Source organism: Antennarius striatus, chromosome 5 (genome assembly GCF_040054535.1).
Source record: "Antennarius striatus isolate MH-2024 chromosome 5, ASM4005453v1, whole genome shotgun sequence".
Classification (NCBI taxonomy): domain Eukaryota; kingdom Metazoa; phylum Chordata; class Actinopteri; order Lophiiformes; family Antennariidae; genus Antennarius; species Antennarius striatus.
Window position 1 is genome coordinate 5,831,755 of NC_090780.1, and position 16,069 is coordinate 5,847,823.

The window sequence follows — 16,069 nt, forward strand, 5'->3', positions numbered from 1 at the left end:
TCTTGCTGTGCTTTCCAGCTCCTCCTACGATCAGGTCCCAGTTGGAGGAGCCCAGAAACCCAGAACAGAGGTCGTCATAAAATCAGGTATGCCATAAATCTCCTCCGACTTCTTCTGATAGAGAATAGCCAGGTCACCATATGGTCAATGATTGGCTTGATGTGGTTAATTTATAGACTTTCTTGTTCCACTCGAAGTTAAGTTTGTAGCTTAAGTGAACAAGTGAAACTCGCAGATTTATTTTGGCAAGTTTTAATTGAAAAAAAAATAATGAAAAAAAGAAGATGTAAAAATGACTCAATTTAAAACCAACAGATTTATCCTGTACAAATCACAGCAATAGAAAAAGCTCCCAGGAATAACAAACATTCATTTCAAAAATGTTTATCAGGCATAAATAACTCTCAGGAAGACATGCGAGTTTGACCATTTTATGCTTTTAAGGTCATCTCATATCTGTTGAGAAATAGGATGTATATCTCTGATAACTAAAACTCTTTCAGACGTGACAGATTTCCTCAAGAAAACATGGGAGTTCAACCAGTGCCCAGAAAAAAAGCAAAACCTTTATCTCCCAGTTGGTCAAAACTAAGTGTATTACAAGAACAAGGTAGAGGTCCATTTGAGAAACTAGATCTCCGGGTTTCAGCTTCAAGAAGAGAAACTATATCAGAAACACAACACTTCCTCATTGTGCAAAGGAAGTGAAATGGTCTTTTCTACCACTGCTTTTGTGACCCTCCGGTCCAAACAGGTTAACATTTAGTGGTTCCAGAAAGTAATAACGATTTGGGTCCCTACCAGGTCAAGTTTGTGCTTGAGATTTAGGGGTTTCATTTCACTGACACGCTGAGGTGCTATGTTCATTCAGAGGTCCAACTTACACTTGTTTATTTGCAAGACTACCCCATAAAAAGCAAGTGGGTAGGAAACCCACTGAGCCCAGATCCAGGATCTGACCCACATTACCAAAATACATCCTGCTCTTAGTGACTTAAGAATGATTGGTACAAGGACTAAGAGAGAGCCTCTCTATTAAAGGAACAGTCCACCACAAAAATCAGTCATTATGCACTCATCTCCATGGTGATAGTTTCTTGGCAGTAAAACAGTTGTGCTGGGTTTTTTTAACAACTGAAGATGGAGATTCATTTTAAAACATTAAACAATGCAAATGTTCTGCTGGTGTCTTCTGCTGGATATGATGCCACAATTTAAACAGAATTCACCATAAAGCAGGTACACCAGAGTATGTTTCTCTTCATCACATAGGCTTCAAAATTAGAAGCTACCCTTGACCTTCTGGAGACTTCGACAGCACGGTAATTGTTAGACCAGTCCATATCTTCTGCAATTACTCAGGACAACACTAGTTTGAATTAACAACTGACAGATCTACAGAGATCCTGAATCCTAATCTTTGGTTTCATACAACTGAGGTAGTCACCTCAGTGGAACAGTAGGTCATGCATTTCTAACTGACAACTGTTTGATGGAGCTTAGTGACTCATTCAGATTATATCAGACTCTGACTCTTTTCTGATGATAAATAATGAATAATGTGGGTTGGGCTTGTTACAATCCTGTTCTGCCAGTTTTCAGGATGCTTTTCAGTACTTGGATACAGTAATTGGGTTTTGTTTCCACTTTTAAATCTGTTACATGAACCGATGCAGATGTGTAGAGGTCTGTGACCATTGTTATGGGCTGGCAAACTGGGGCACAATTATTTTCCTACATGCTATTAAATCCCCCTCCTCTTTTGCCCCCTTTGTAGATATTACCATCTTTGCCTGTGGGTTTGTAGTACCCTTCTAGCAGCCTAGATTCATTGTAGTCACTCTGAGCTGGATGGATGCCCAGGACCATGGAGGCAGCACTTGCACTGTTCAGGTCCCCTGTCCAGCCAGGTATTGGCACCAAATGGCCCCGTCCAAAAGAGGCCAGGGGTGCAGGCAAGGGACAATCAGAATAAATCTTATTGCTGAGTTGAGGCCCATGGAGGTGCTGCAGGAGGCTGGTGTCCCACTGCCCTACAAGTGTCTGCCCATTATCCTGGGGTGGCTGCATCCATCTTGGACAGACCTCAGAAGGAATCATGTTGTGTCCCTTGTCTGTACTTTCTGGCACTTTGGTGATGCTAGACAGTGCTTCCTCTCCTCCAACTGACTGTTCCTGGTTCAAATGTGGGCCTCTGCAAGAAGGAGAGAAAAAAAACAATTTAAGAGTAGCACAGATGTTTTTTTTTCTACAGGGTGTCATCTGTATTTCCAAAAACGTTTGGATGCTGTGTAAAATGGAAATATACACTTATGTTCATAATAATGGAAGTAGTTAAAAAAGGTGAGTAAACCTCAAAAGTCTTCAAATAATTTTTATTTTAATGCACACAAATACATTAGGGATATTGCATGTTGTATTCCAAAATAAGAAAATTGGAAAAAGTAATCAAATTTGATTAATTTTACAGAAAGAAATACAATGTTCAAAAGAGAAAACAGTGCTGGCATCTTTATTTAAAAACTTGAAAATTTACTGTATATAAGAAATGCTTGAATATTCAACTTTCCAGAATCTAACTAATATTTAATCCCAGCTTCTGATAAGTGCTTCACTGTGATGCGTTGAGTTGACCAACATCTGGTACCAGTCAACAGGAACTCCAGCCCAGGACAATGGTACTACATTCCACAGTTCCTCTGCATTTCTTTTGCCTCATGAACAGCATTTTTGTGTCATCCCACAAGTTTCTATGGGATAAGTTACAGGGACTGCGTGGCCACTCCATCACTTGAATTTTGTTTATTTAGAATTATGCTTATGCTCATTCACTGTCATGTTTGGGGTCATTGTCTTGTTGAAACTCATTTCAAGTATATTTCCTCTTCAGGATACAGCCACATGACATGACTTCTTCCGGTATTCTGATGGCGTCAAAAGGATCCATGATCCCTATTAAATCTTTGATTCTCCTGGAGCTGATTATTGGCTGAGCCCTCACCATCTTCGTTAATTTCCGAAGTCCTTTTTCTTTTTGTTCCTCACTTTTCTGGTTTTGACTGCCATTTCAAATCATTTAATATCATTTTAACTGAACAGCCTACCATTTTAGGCACTTCATTGGTTTTCCCTCCATTTATTAACTTCTTAATCAAAGAACACTCGTCTTCTGAACAATGTCTTCAACAACCCATTTAACCCATTTAACTTTAAGGACAAATGCTCTACCAGCATATACAGCATCAATTGGCTTGATCCTTAAATAAGAATCATTTATTTTACGCCTTTTTTTTAATATAATCAATGACCTCACCAACTGAACTCAGCAATGCTATATTTTCGAACACACCTCATTCAGTTAATGATTGATCTTCACAGTATCAGCAGCATGAGTATCATTCCTGTTGGGTCTGTTGTTTTCTATATCTTTACCTTATACAAACATACTTGCAGTGCAGAACTTGAAATTCTAAAAAACCAAAACAAAACAGCAATTTATCTTGCTAGGGATGCAGGACTGCTATTATTTTAAATACAACTGTATACAGAATGTGGTGATTTGCAAAACACTGCAAACCCCTATTTAATTGAAAATAGCACATAGACAATATTTGAAATGTCGAAAGGCTGTCCATTTGTTTTTATTTTTTGTTTTTTTTGAATTAAAGCAGGCCAGTTGCACTGAAAGACCTTAAAGGTTTCCTGCCTTTTAACTCCAACATCAATGAGAATAAAAACAAAAAAACACCTAGTGGAACATCTCACAATTAATGAAATTGCCTGAGAACAAGATAGTAACAGGATTGGATAAAAAAAGAGCATCCAGAAATGTAAGGTCTTCCTAAAGTAAAGATGGAGCAGGGTTTATATTTTTGTGAAAGATGCACATAGTTCAAAGCCAGCATCCATGACAGTGTGGTACAGTATATTAATGCTGAACAAAATATTTGAGTTTTGAAAAAATATATGTTGCCAAGTACACAAAGGCTTTTTCAGGGAAGGACTTGCTTATTTCAACAATACAGTGAAAACCATATTTTGGACATTTAATAAAATTGCTTCATAATAATTAGCCCTGGGTGCTAAAATGACATGCCTGCAATTCAGACTCATCACTCTGAAAATGTGTGTCAAACTTTTTAAAAAAAAGAAGAAGAATCCCCGTAGGAAAATCTTTTTTTTCCATTCCAAATAATTGCACACATATATATACAATATATCGTACAGACCCGTGCGCACAAACACACATGCACACACACTGTAGGCATGCTGACGATGGGTAGGTGGCGTGGGGCGTGCCACGAGCAGGTTGTAGTGGGACGATAACTTGCTCAGGGGCACCTCGGATGTGCTGAGGGGGTGAAGTGACACCTCCTACTACCAGTTCACAATCCACATATATTTGACCCACCAATTTCTTGAGCCAGCGACTGTCGGTCCCCAATCCAAGACTTAATGGGGCCGCAGTTAAAGCTAAAACTGTTTTCATTTCAAACAACTTCAATTAGAAGCTGTTGAATGCTGTTGTTAAGAATTACAGTGGGACCTCTACTTACGAATATCTCTAGATACGAAATTTTCTACTAATGATACGCCTCAACAGGAAAATATTGCCTCTAGTTACGAAAGAAATTTCGAGTTACCAAAGTAAAAATACAGTATGGGCTGCTACTCGCAGCTCCCAAAGGTTCCTGAACGCAACATTCTTATAGCTGCTCTGCCAGGGCTATTACCTAGCATTGTCCTGGCATCCCATTGGCTAAGAGGGACCTCTGTGTGTAGCTAGATAGGTGTCTATGCACTGTCCTCGTCATTCGACCCTCGACGCGTGGTGTTCTGATAGTTTTACGCAAATATACTAACTTATTGAGTATTCGCTATGGACCCCAAGAAAGTGACTGAGAAAAGAGGAAAACAAAAGTCGAAGAAAAGTTTTTTTGTTCATACAAAGTAAGAGATAATAGAAAAGCATGAAAAGGGGATGCATTTGGTTGATCTCGCCAATGCATATGGCCATAATGCATCTGCAATCGCCACGGTATTAAAACAAAAGGAAGTTTAGGGAGTTTAAGGCATCGCGTGGGTGGTTTGAGAGTTCAGAAAGAGGTCTGAAATTCACTCTGTTGTTCGGCATGGTGAGGCAAGACCGCATAAACCAAAGAGGGCAAAAAAACAATGAGGACAGCAGTTAAAAGGCACATGACAATAATTTTTATTCTTTTGTTTTTACATTATGCACAACTCTTTTATTGTGTAATAATGTAATTGTAACATGTATTTGTTACGTTTTGATACATTTTTATGCTTTATAAAACATTTATGTCTGAATTTTGGGGGGCTTGGAACGGATTAGGGCATTTGCATTCAAACGCGTCTCTGCTTACAAAATTTCTACTTATGAAATATCTTCCAGAACCAATTAATTTTGTAAGTAGTGGTACCACTGTATCTCCTCCAAAGAGCTGTGCTTTCACCGTTGGCTGGCTTGTTTGGAAGCCGAAACATTCAAAATTTATCAAAGGTTTTCATTTCATTTTTTTAAAAATGCTGATGTAATTTTACGTCCATAAACACAAAAACTTTTTTCAACAAACCCTAATGAATAAGTGGGTCATGGGAAAGACAAGCTACAGAGACACATGCAAACGACCAAGACTGTAGTTTGGAAATCTGTTACTGCATCAAATTCTAAATGACTTAATTTGATGCTTTCAACACACAAAATGTTGCCTTTTTGTTGATTTCAGTTAAATATAGACTTTCAATAATTTCCGAAAATAGAATTTTTAAATTTATGTCTTATACAGCATATCAAGTGCATTAATCATATTAAACAAAAGTGTTTTGTTTATTCTCATGTTAAAATTATAGAAAAAATACAAAGTAAACACAGGACAAGCAGGGATAATAGCCACACTGGTAATGTAGTAATGCAGTAGAGCTAAAAGTCTGTTGGATCATCATCCATGTCAACTGATGCTCACTGTTTCGTAGCCTACCATGTCAACTTTGACTGTAGAGATGGTTTATCACAGCCATGGTTAAAACAAAATACAGGTAGTCCTCAAGATACGAACACCCAACTTATGAACATTCGGGGATATGAACAAACATACACCGCCATGTCAGACTACTCTAATACTCCTTTCTGCCGCAAACCCTGCTGAGCAGCACCACTGCATATGCGCATCTCCAACATTCATCTACACCATCTTGTTGTATCTGTGGGAATTTCTCAGCGCATCAAGCTTTGTAGCCCCTTGGATACTTTTCTGTTTATCATACCTGATAAAGCAAAGGTGAGTGCGAGGGGTTTTGGCAAAAAGCATAAGGCTAGTGATGACGGTGGTAGTGGTAAGGAAATGTGACAATCTCCGCCTCTCACCGACAATAACTCCTCCCTCCTCCTCTTCCCTTGCTCTCAAGCAGTGGACCTTTTTTGTTCCATGAACCAGTTTAATGTCAAGACATTATTTTCACAGACCGGCCTTTAAAGTGTGGCAGATAAATACAACAAAAACTGATACAACCAACATAAACATTGGTATTTTGCAGCTTTCTTTTTCTTTGAAGTCATAGGTTCCTCTACTCTCTCTTCATTAGCCCTTTTACCTTTTGTTCATTTCGCTGGGTTGGGATTCTCAATTTAAAGGTATTCTGTCTTACTGGCCAGAGCAGCCCACTTAAGAATGTAGTCATGATTGAGGCAAGCATCTTGTGTGACTCAGGTCATGACCATATGCAGCCGGGTATTTTTAAAACCGGTAATTTTCCAAAACAAAGAATTATTTAGAATCAAAAAATTAATTGGAAACAATGTAAGTTACTTTTTCTCTCTGTGTGCTATTGATTCGCGGCCTGTGTTTGACTCTAGAGGTAAGTCGTTACATTGTATTTTATTTCATTTGTTTTTATGTTATGTAATTGTTTCTGGTAAATCTTAGGGATTAACACTTTTGTATTTAGAGGTATTTAGAATAGAAATGGCATTTAAATTACCTCAAATTGCGATTGTAGAATTGTAATAAATATACTACAAACAACAACAGGAAAGTGTTTAATACACAAAAGTGCGCTGCGTTCTGTGCGCATACGGTATCATATGGCTACCTACTAAAAATCATCTATGTAGTGAAGCTGTGCATCTTGAAGCGTGAATAAGCGAGGGATTACTGTAATTCACTTTTGTTGCTAAGAAATTTGAAAAGATGACCTGTAAAACAAATTTTCAACACACTAGAAAAAAGCAATCCACAACTTGAAATATATAAAAAATGGCTGTTTATTACTATGTTTGATTCTGATAACAACCTTTGTCTGAGAATATAGTCTGTTTTTGATCAAATTGTAGGGTGTAGTTATAGTCCTTCAGAGTTTCCTTGCATACATTTTCACATTTCAGTTGCTTGATCGAAATGCATTGCGACAGAATCTTAGACCTTGGTCACTTGATTCATCAAGAAAAAATCCCGCCACCATGGCATGTTTCGTGTACAGCCGGTTTGACGAACATTAAATACCAAGATGGCATCCTTTGATATCTAACCTCTAAAGAGGTTAGAATTAAGCCAACACAACATTTATTAGCATTGTATGCATATTATGTTTTTATTCCATGGGTTGGAATTTTAATTTCTGATTTACAATCAATCCATTTGTACTGCTTTTATGAATGCTATGGTAATGTTACAAGGGACATCATCATGTTGGATGCTTTTGTAGCATATAAGCTAAACTTGCTTCATAGAATGCTTGCATGTTTGAAATGAAATGTACTGCTATTTTAGTTAACGATGCAGTATGATGTTAAATCTAAATGTAAATGTTACGTAAATGTAATCAACTTTTTTAATCCCTGTAGGGAAATTATTAGTCCACTCTAGTACACAATAGTAGTCACATGCACTTACTGTACAGTTAATCACACAGCTCCGTCTCTTTATAGACAAGTTTATTGTACGTCAATGGCATTCCAGATGAATTTTAACACTGTCACTCAGTAAGGAAAACTTCTCCCTACTGTAATGTATGATCATCATATGAATTGATTTCTGAATATGAAATTACTATCAGGGTATGAGAATTTGATCATATCCCACTGCTTAAATGTTCTCACAGTATGTTCCACATTGCTTACCTGAAGCATTAACTTTCAGGTTTCTTCTATCAGATTACGGACTCACCTGCAGGTAGTTGTTAAGATGGATCCGTTGCCTTTTGTTCCATTTGATATGCTTGAGGGACCGGCAATATGTTTAGCTGATTTGGAGAATGTAGATTTTCTTTGTAGATCTGCTCTCTCTCTGTCATTAGTTGAGTCTGTGTGTATATTTGGTACGGTCACTACAGCTGTGTCTTGATTGATTGGAGTTTTTAGGTTATCAGGAATTGGCTTTCCTTCCAGTGAACCCAATACTATTAGTGAGTTATTGTCTCGCTGATATCCTTCTCCTGAACTCCTTTGTGACTCAGTATTGACTTCTGCTGCCTGTTCCTTGCCTGGTTCCAATATTGCTGGATGAATTGACTCAAGAGTGGTTGTCACTGCTCTTTGGCCTGGAGTGAGCTGGACCAACCTGCCAGGACCTCCTTGACCTAGAGGCTGGACGGTGTGATGCCTACTGGGATGAATGGAGTTGGAAAGCAAGCTTTTGACAGAGCTGATGCTCACTGTTTCGTAGTCTACCTGTTGCTGATGCTGTGCCTGGCGTTCAGCTCGAAACTTTAAAATGGCCTCCTGAAGATCCTTAAAGTCTTTGCCGGAATGCTGTGTTACACCTTCCTTGCAAGAGGTGTCCGACATGAGCTGGTTTAAGGAATGAGAGAGAGGGTGGAAACTAACTGAACTGAACTGGTAGAGATGTTCCGGTTGTTGATGAAATGAGAGGGGATAGAAGTGCTCTGTAAATACAAGGGAAGGAATTGTTATTGTTCAGAATTACATACTATTCATTGTGACTCAGTTTCAGCTGCTGCTTAATTAGCAGTACATGTGCACTCCAAAAAGATCAAAGACACATGCATTTTACAATGATTTTGAACCCCATGACAAAGGACAGTGCTGTGAACATTGAGATTATTGTGGTAGAGAAGATTTTAATGAGTTCTTCAACTGCACTGATTCACTTTTGGGAACAATGAATATTTGTTTGATAAAAACAACAATGTCTGGAGTGACAAAAGTCCCAGGAAGGAAGGAAGGAACGATCACAGAGCAGTCGCTGGCAGTCATATAATCCTTAAAAAAAACCGAGCAGTAATGCATTGATAAGTCAGTGAAGATTATTAGACATCAAGGTTATGGCAGATCACTGTGCTGGGTTAAGCCAACTGAGCCATCATCCAAACAACTTTCATGTGACTTCATCCTCCTGGGGATGGTGGCTGTGGGATAAGACTGAGTTTCAATGAGTGTCATTATGACTTAACTTGGCGACTCCCAAGAGATTAAATATCTTGAACACGTCAACAGCCATTCAGAACTGGAGAAACATCTTTGATGGCAGACAAAGAGTTCTAGCACTTACAAGTCCTGCTGACTTTGTCGTAGAATTAAAATGCATTTAAAAAAAATAAGACAGAGAACAAAAATATGTTGAAACAAATGCACATTAACCTGAAAATTGAAATTAGTGAATATACACAAAGTTCTAACAAATTGAAAATAACTAAACAATTTGAAATCTATTAGCATTTTGATAGTGTAGACTACAGCACTCATCAGTGTGCTGTCTTGGAGTGGGTCATATTGTTTTGTTCAGAATAACACCGGCACAAAGTCTAAGAATTGCAATTCGGATGATTAGACTGAATGTAGCCGCAAGGGGACACAAGCCAGTGTCTTATTGTGCCGGTCCCAAGCCCAGATAAATACAGAGGGTTGCATCGGGGGGGGGGGCATCTGGCGTAAAACTTTTGCCAAATCAAACATGCGAATCAAACCTATGTCTTCCATACCTGATTGGTCGAGGCCCGGGTTAACAACGACCGCCATCGGTGCTGTTCACCTACAGGGGGCCGGTGGAAAATGGACTACTGTTGGTCGAAGACAGAGAGGAGGAAAGTGTGTTTGTAGGAAGATAGAGAAGAGGAATGCCAAGAGTATAAGACTGAGAGTAGGGGGGTTGAATGTGGGAACTATGACAGGAAAAGGAAGAGAGTTGGTTGACATGATGCAGAGGAGGAAGGTAGACATACTGTGTGCCCAGGAGACCAGGTAGAAAGGTAGCAAGGCTAGAAGTTTAGGAGCACAGTTCAAGTTGTTCTATCATAGATATGGACTTTGCACGTTCCGCTGCCCTGTGTTTCACTGAAACTTGGCTCAGTGAATCGATCCCCTACGGCGCTCTGCATCTGCCGGACTTCCAACTTCACAGAGCGGACCGCGTCAAGGAGCGGTCGGGGAAAACCAAGGGCGGTGGAATATGTTTCTACATCAACGAAGGTTGGTGTAAGGATGTCACAGTGCTCAGCAGATTCTGTGGACCGAACATTGAGACATTCTGCATCAACTGCAAGCCCTTTTATTCTCCGCGGGAGTTCTCCTCTTTCGTGTTCGTCGGTGTTTACATTCCACTGCAAGCTAATGTGGATGTCGCACTCCATACATTAGTGGAACAAATCACGGACATAGAAAGGAAACACCCGGACTCATTTTTAATCATCCTGGGGGACTTCAACAGAGCGAAACTAAACAACGAACTCCCTAAATACAGACAGCATGTGACCTGTCCGACAAGGGAAAACAACATGCTGGATCACTGCTACACGGTAACTAGGGACGCTTATCGCTCGGTCCCCCGCGCAGCTTTGGGAAACTCCGATCACTGCCTCGTCCACCTAATCCCAGCCTACAGGCAGAGACTGAGAACATCTCGGCCTGTGATGAAAACGGTGAAGAAATGGACCAACGAGGCTAAGCAGGAACTACAGGAATGTTTTGACTGCACCGACTGGAGTGTTTTTGAAGCTGCTACAGACAACCTGGGTGATTACACGGACACTGTGACAGCCTACATTAGCTTCTGTGAGGACCTGTGTGTGCCAACCAAGACCTTCCGCACATACAGCAACAACAAGCCATGGTTCACAGCCAAGCTGAGACAACTGCGCTTGGCTAAGGAGGAGGCCTACAGATCTGGGGACAGGGCTCTGTACCGGCAGACCAGGAACACACTGACTAAGGAGATCAGAGTAGCTAAGAGGAGTTACTCTGATAAGCTGAGAGGAAACCTTTCAGCCACCAACCCCTCGTCGGTGTGGAGAGGTCTGCAGGACATCACCGGCTACAGACGCCAGTCCCCCCCTGCTGAGGCCAACAAGAACCTGGCTGACGACCTCAACAGATTCTATTGTAGGTTCGAAAAGGCCTTCACACCCACCACCCCCATTCCACTACCTGCAGCCCATATCACACCGCCATTCACACCTCCATTCCCCTCAACAAATGCTGTCTGCACCCCACCCCCTTCACACCCCCTGCCTGCCCCACCTCCAACCCCCCTCCCCTCCACACCCCCATCCCCTTCACACCCCCAGCCCACACCACCCCCAACCCCCCTCAGTGTGACCGTCCAGGAGGTGAGTCAGCAGTTCCACAGACAAAAGATCAGGAAGGCGCCAGGCCCTGATGGTGTCTCCCCCTCCTGCCTCAAGGTCTGTGCGGACCAGCTGGCTCCAGTCTTCACACAGATCTTCAACAGATCCCTCCAGCTGTGTGAGGTACCCTCCTGCTTCAAGCACTCCACCATCATCCCGGTCCCCAAGAAACCCTCCACCACAGGACTAAATGACTTCCGGCCTGTCGCTCTGACATCTGTGGTCATGAAGTCCCTTGAACGCCTCGTGTTGAGCCACCTGAAGGACATCACAGGACCCCTGCTGGACCCCCTGCAGTTTGCCTATCGGGCAAACAGGTCAGTGGATGATGCAGTCAACATGGAACTGCATTTCATCCTGGATCATCTCGACCACCCAGGGACATATGCACGGATCCTGTTCGTTGACTTCAGCTCGGAGTTCAACACCATCATCCCTGAGCTGCTATCCTCCAAACTTCACCAGCTCACAGTCCCCTCTGTCATGTGTCAGTGGATCACCAGCTTCCTGACAGACAGGACACAGCAGGTGAGGCTGGGGGCGATCACCTCAGACACTCGGACAGTCAGCACCGGTGCCCCCCAGGGTTGCGTCCTCTCTCCACTGCTCTTCTCCATCTACACCAACGACTGCACATCTACGCACCCAGCCGTCAAACTCCTGAAGTTTGCAGATGACACAACTGTCATTGGACTCATCCAGGATGGGGATAAGTCTGCATACCGACAGGAGGTGAGACAGCTAGTGGACTGGTGTAGTCGCAACAACCTGGAGCTGAACACGCTCAAGACTGTGGAGATGACAGTGGACTTTAGGAAGTTACCCTCCCCTCTGCTCCCCCTCACCATCGCAAACAGCCCTGTGGACTCTGTGGAGAGCTTCAAGTTCCTGGGGACTACTGTTTCCCGGGACCTGAAGTGGACTCTCCACATCAGCTGCATCCTCAAGAAGGCCCAGCAGAGGATGTACTTTCTCAGGCAGCTAAGGAAGCACGGTCTGCCACAGGAGCTGTTGGTCCTGTTCTACACGGCAGTCACTGAATCGGTTCTGTGTTCCTCCATCACAGTCTGGTTCAGTGCTGCCACCCAAAGGGGACAGGACAAGACTACAAAGGACAATCAGGTCTGCTGAGAAGATCACTGGGACCTCCCTGCCCTCCCTCCAAAAGCTGTACTCCTCAAGAACTAGGAGTCGGGCAGGGAAGATCATCTCAGACCAAACACACCCTGGACACCGTCTATTTAAAAGTCTACCCTCCGGGAGGCGCTACAGAGCCCTCCTCTCAAAAACAACCAGACTTAAAAACAGTTTCTTCCCCGAAGCCATAAGACACTTGAACAATAAATGTTAAATATTTGTCTCCAAATCCCTGCAACATGCACTCAGCACCTGTACATTGTGCCCCACCCCCACCCCCCCACCTACTGCATTTTGCATCTTACATTTTGTATTTAGTATAGTTATTTATAATATTTAAAGTATTTAGAATAGTTAAGTTATGAATGCACAGTTTGAGACACCACCTGCCGGAAACAAATTCCTCGTCTGCTTTCTATAAACGATGGCCAATAAAGCTGATTCTGATTCATGGTGTAGATAGGAAAAGAAATGGAGTAGGAGCTATCTTGAAGGAGGAGTTTATTGGGAATGTCCTGGAGGTAAAAAGAGTGTCAAATAGAGTGATGAGTCTGAAGCTAGAAATCGAAGTTTTGATGTTCAATGTTATAGATGGGTATGCTCCACAGGTAGGACGTGAGCTGGAAGAGAAGAAGAAATTCTGGTTGGACTTTGATAAAGTGATACAGAGCATACCTAGAAGTGAGAGAGTTGTCATTGGTGCAGACTTCAATGGACATGTTGGTGCAGGAAACAGGTGATGAGGAGGTGATGGGCAGGTTTGGTATCCAGGAGAGGAATGCAGAAGGACTGATGGTGGTTGACTTTGCAAAAAGGATGGAAATGGCTATAGTGAATACTTTCTTCCAGAAGAGGCAGGAAAATAGGATGACCTACAAGAGTGGAGGTAGGAGCACACAGGTAGACTACATCTTGTGTAGACGGTCTAATCTGAAGGAGATCAGTGACTGCAAAGTAGTGGTAGGCGAGAGTGTAGCCAAACAGCATAGGATGGTGGTGTGTAGGATGACTCTGGTGGTGAGGAAGATGACGAGGGCAAAGACAGAGCAGAGGAAAAAATGGTGGAAGCTGAAAAAGGAAGACTGTTGCATGACTTTCAGGAAGGAGCTGAGACAGGCTCTGGGAGGTCAGGAGATGATTCCAGATGACTGGACAACTACAGCTAATGTGATCATGGAGACAGGTAGAAGAGTACTCTGTGTGTCATCTGGAAGGAGAGTAGATAAGGAGACTTGGTGGTGGAATGAGGAGGTACAGGAGTGTATACAGAGAAAAAGTTTAGCTAAGAAGAAGTGGGACACTAAGAGGACTGAGGAGAGTAGACAGGAGTACAGGGAGATGCAGCGTAAGTTCAAGGTAGAGGTAGCAAAGGCCAAACAAGGGGCTTATGATAACTTGTATACAGGTTGGCAAGACAGAGACAGAGATGGGAAGGACGTGCAGCAGGTTAGGGTGATTAAGGATAGGGATGGAAGTCTATTGACAGGGGCCAGTAGTGTGATGGGAAGATAGAAAGAGTACTTTGAAGAGTTGATGAACAAGGAAAATGAGAGAGAACAAAGACTAGAAATAGGTGACTGTTGTGGACCAGGAAGTAGCAAAGATTAGTCAGGATGAAGTGAAGTCAGGATGAAAAGTGGAAAGGTAGTTGGTCCTGATAATATACCTGTAGAGGTTTGGAAGTGTCTAGGAGAAGTGGCAGTAGAGTTTCTGACTGGGTTGTTCAACAGGATCTTAGATAGCGAGAAGATGCCTGAGGCTGAAGCTAGCCTTAGGGCAGAAGTGAGCATTTGCGAACAGCAGTATGTTTCATGCCAAAAGGGAGTACTACAGATGCAGTATTTGCTTTGAGGATGTTGATAGAGAAGTACAGAGAAGGTCAGATGGAGCTGCATTGTGTTTTTGTAGATCTGGAGAAAGCTTATGAAAGGGTGCCCAGAGAGGAACTGTGGTATTGTATGAGGAAGTCTGGAGTGGCAGAGAAGTATGTGAGAGCGATGCAGGACATGTATGAGGACTGTAAGACAGTGGTAAGGTGTGTTGTAGGTGTGACAGAGGAGTTCAAGGTGGGGGTGGGACTGCATCAGGGATCGGTTCTCAACCCCTCTTTGTTCGCTATGGAGATGGACAGGCTTGGCAGGCGAGGTTAGACAGGAATCTCCATAGACTATGATGTTTTCAGATGACATTGTGATTTGCAGTGAGAGAAGGGCACAGGTGGAGGAGAAGCTAGAGAGTTGGAGGTTTGTCCTGGAGAGGAATGAAGGTTAGCCGCAGTAAGACAGAGTACATGTGTGTGAATGAGAGGGACCCAAGTGGACGAGTGAAGTCACAGGGAGGAGAGACCAAGAAGGTGGAGGTTTTTAAGCACTTAGGGTCAACAGTGCAGAGCAATGGAGAGTGTGGAAAAGAGGTGAAGACGCGTGTACAGGCAGGATGGAACGGGTGGAGGAAAGTGTCAGTTGTGATGTGTGATAGAAGAGTTTCAGCTAAAATGAAAGGTGTACAAAACTGTGGTGACACCAGTGATGTTGTTTGGTCTAGAGACAGTGTCACTGAGGAAAAGACAGGAGACAGAGCTGGAGGTAGCAGAGATGAAGATGCTGAGGCTCTCTCTGGGAGTGACCAGGTTGGATAGGATAAGGAATGAGTACATCAGAGGGACAGTACATGTTAGAGGTTTTGGAGATAGTCAGAGAGCAGACTGAGATGGTTTGGACATGTCCAGAGGAGAGATAGTGAATATCTTGGTAGAAGGATGCTGAGTTTTGAACTGCCAGGCAGGAGGCCTAGAGGAAGACCAAAGAGGAGGTTTATGGATGTCGTGAAAGAAGACATGAAGGTAGTTGGTGTGAGAGAAGAGGATGCAGAAGACAGGGTTAGATTGAGGTAACTGATTCGCTGTGGCAACCTCTGAAAGGAAAAGCCAAAAGGAAAAGAAGATATCTGAGTATTTGAACTTCTTGACATAATGATGTCTTGTGTTTCATGTTCCCTTATGGAGCACATATGATGAAAGTGGTTTGGGTACAAAAGGACAGATATACAATGTCCCCCATTTATCTTCAATATCTTCAACTGCTTAGCTCTTCTGGGGGGCATCTGGAGGGGTTCCCAGGCCAGCCTGGGAACCCCTCCAGAGACATAGTCTCCTCAGTGTGTCCGCCTGGCAGGACATGCCCAGGACACCTCCCTAGTAAAGGTGTCCAGGAGACATTTGAAACAGATGCTTGAGCCATCTCAGCTGGCTCTGCTTGATAAGGAGGAGCAGCAGATCCTCTCCTACCTGTTGACTGAGCTCCTCACCATATCTCTAAGGGTGCGCCCAGCCACT

General features: G+C 42.7%; 1 protein-coding gene across 1 annotated transcript in view; it reads right to left on the reverse strand.

The window, feature by feature from the left end:
• Positions 1 to 1,989: 1,989 nt before the first annotated feature.
• LOC137595204 (protein TASOR-like) overlaps positions 1,990 to 16,069 on the reverse strand; it is an 82,165-nt gene continuing 68,085 nt past the window's right edge. The window contains exons 27-28 of the mRNA XM_068315128.1: positions 8,687 to 8,901; positions 1,990 to 2,194 (exon numbers count right to left, since the gene is read on the reverse strand). Coding sequence (XP_068171229.1) covers positions 2,141 to 2,194; positions 8,687 to 8,901 — 269 coding nt within the window. The 3' untranslated portion in view covers positions 1,990 to 2,140. The remainder of the gene's footprint in view (positions 2,195 to 8,686; positions 8,902 to 16,069) is intronic.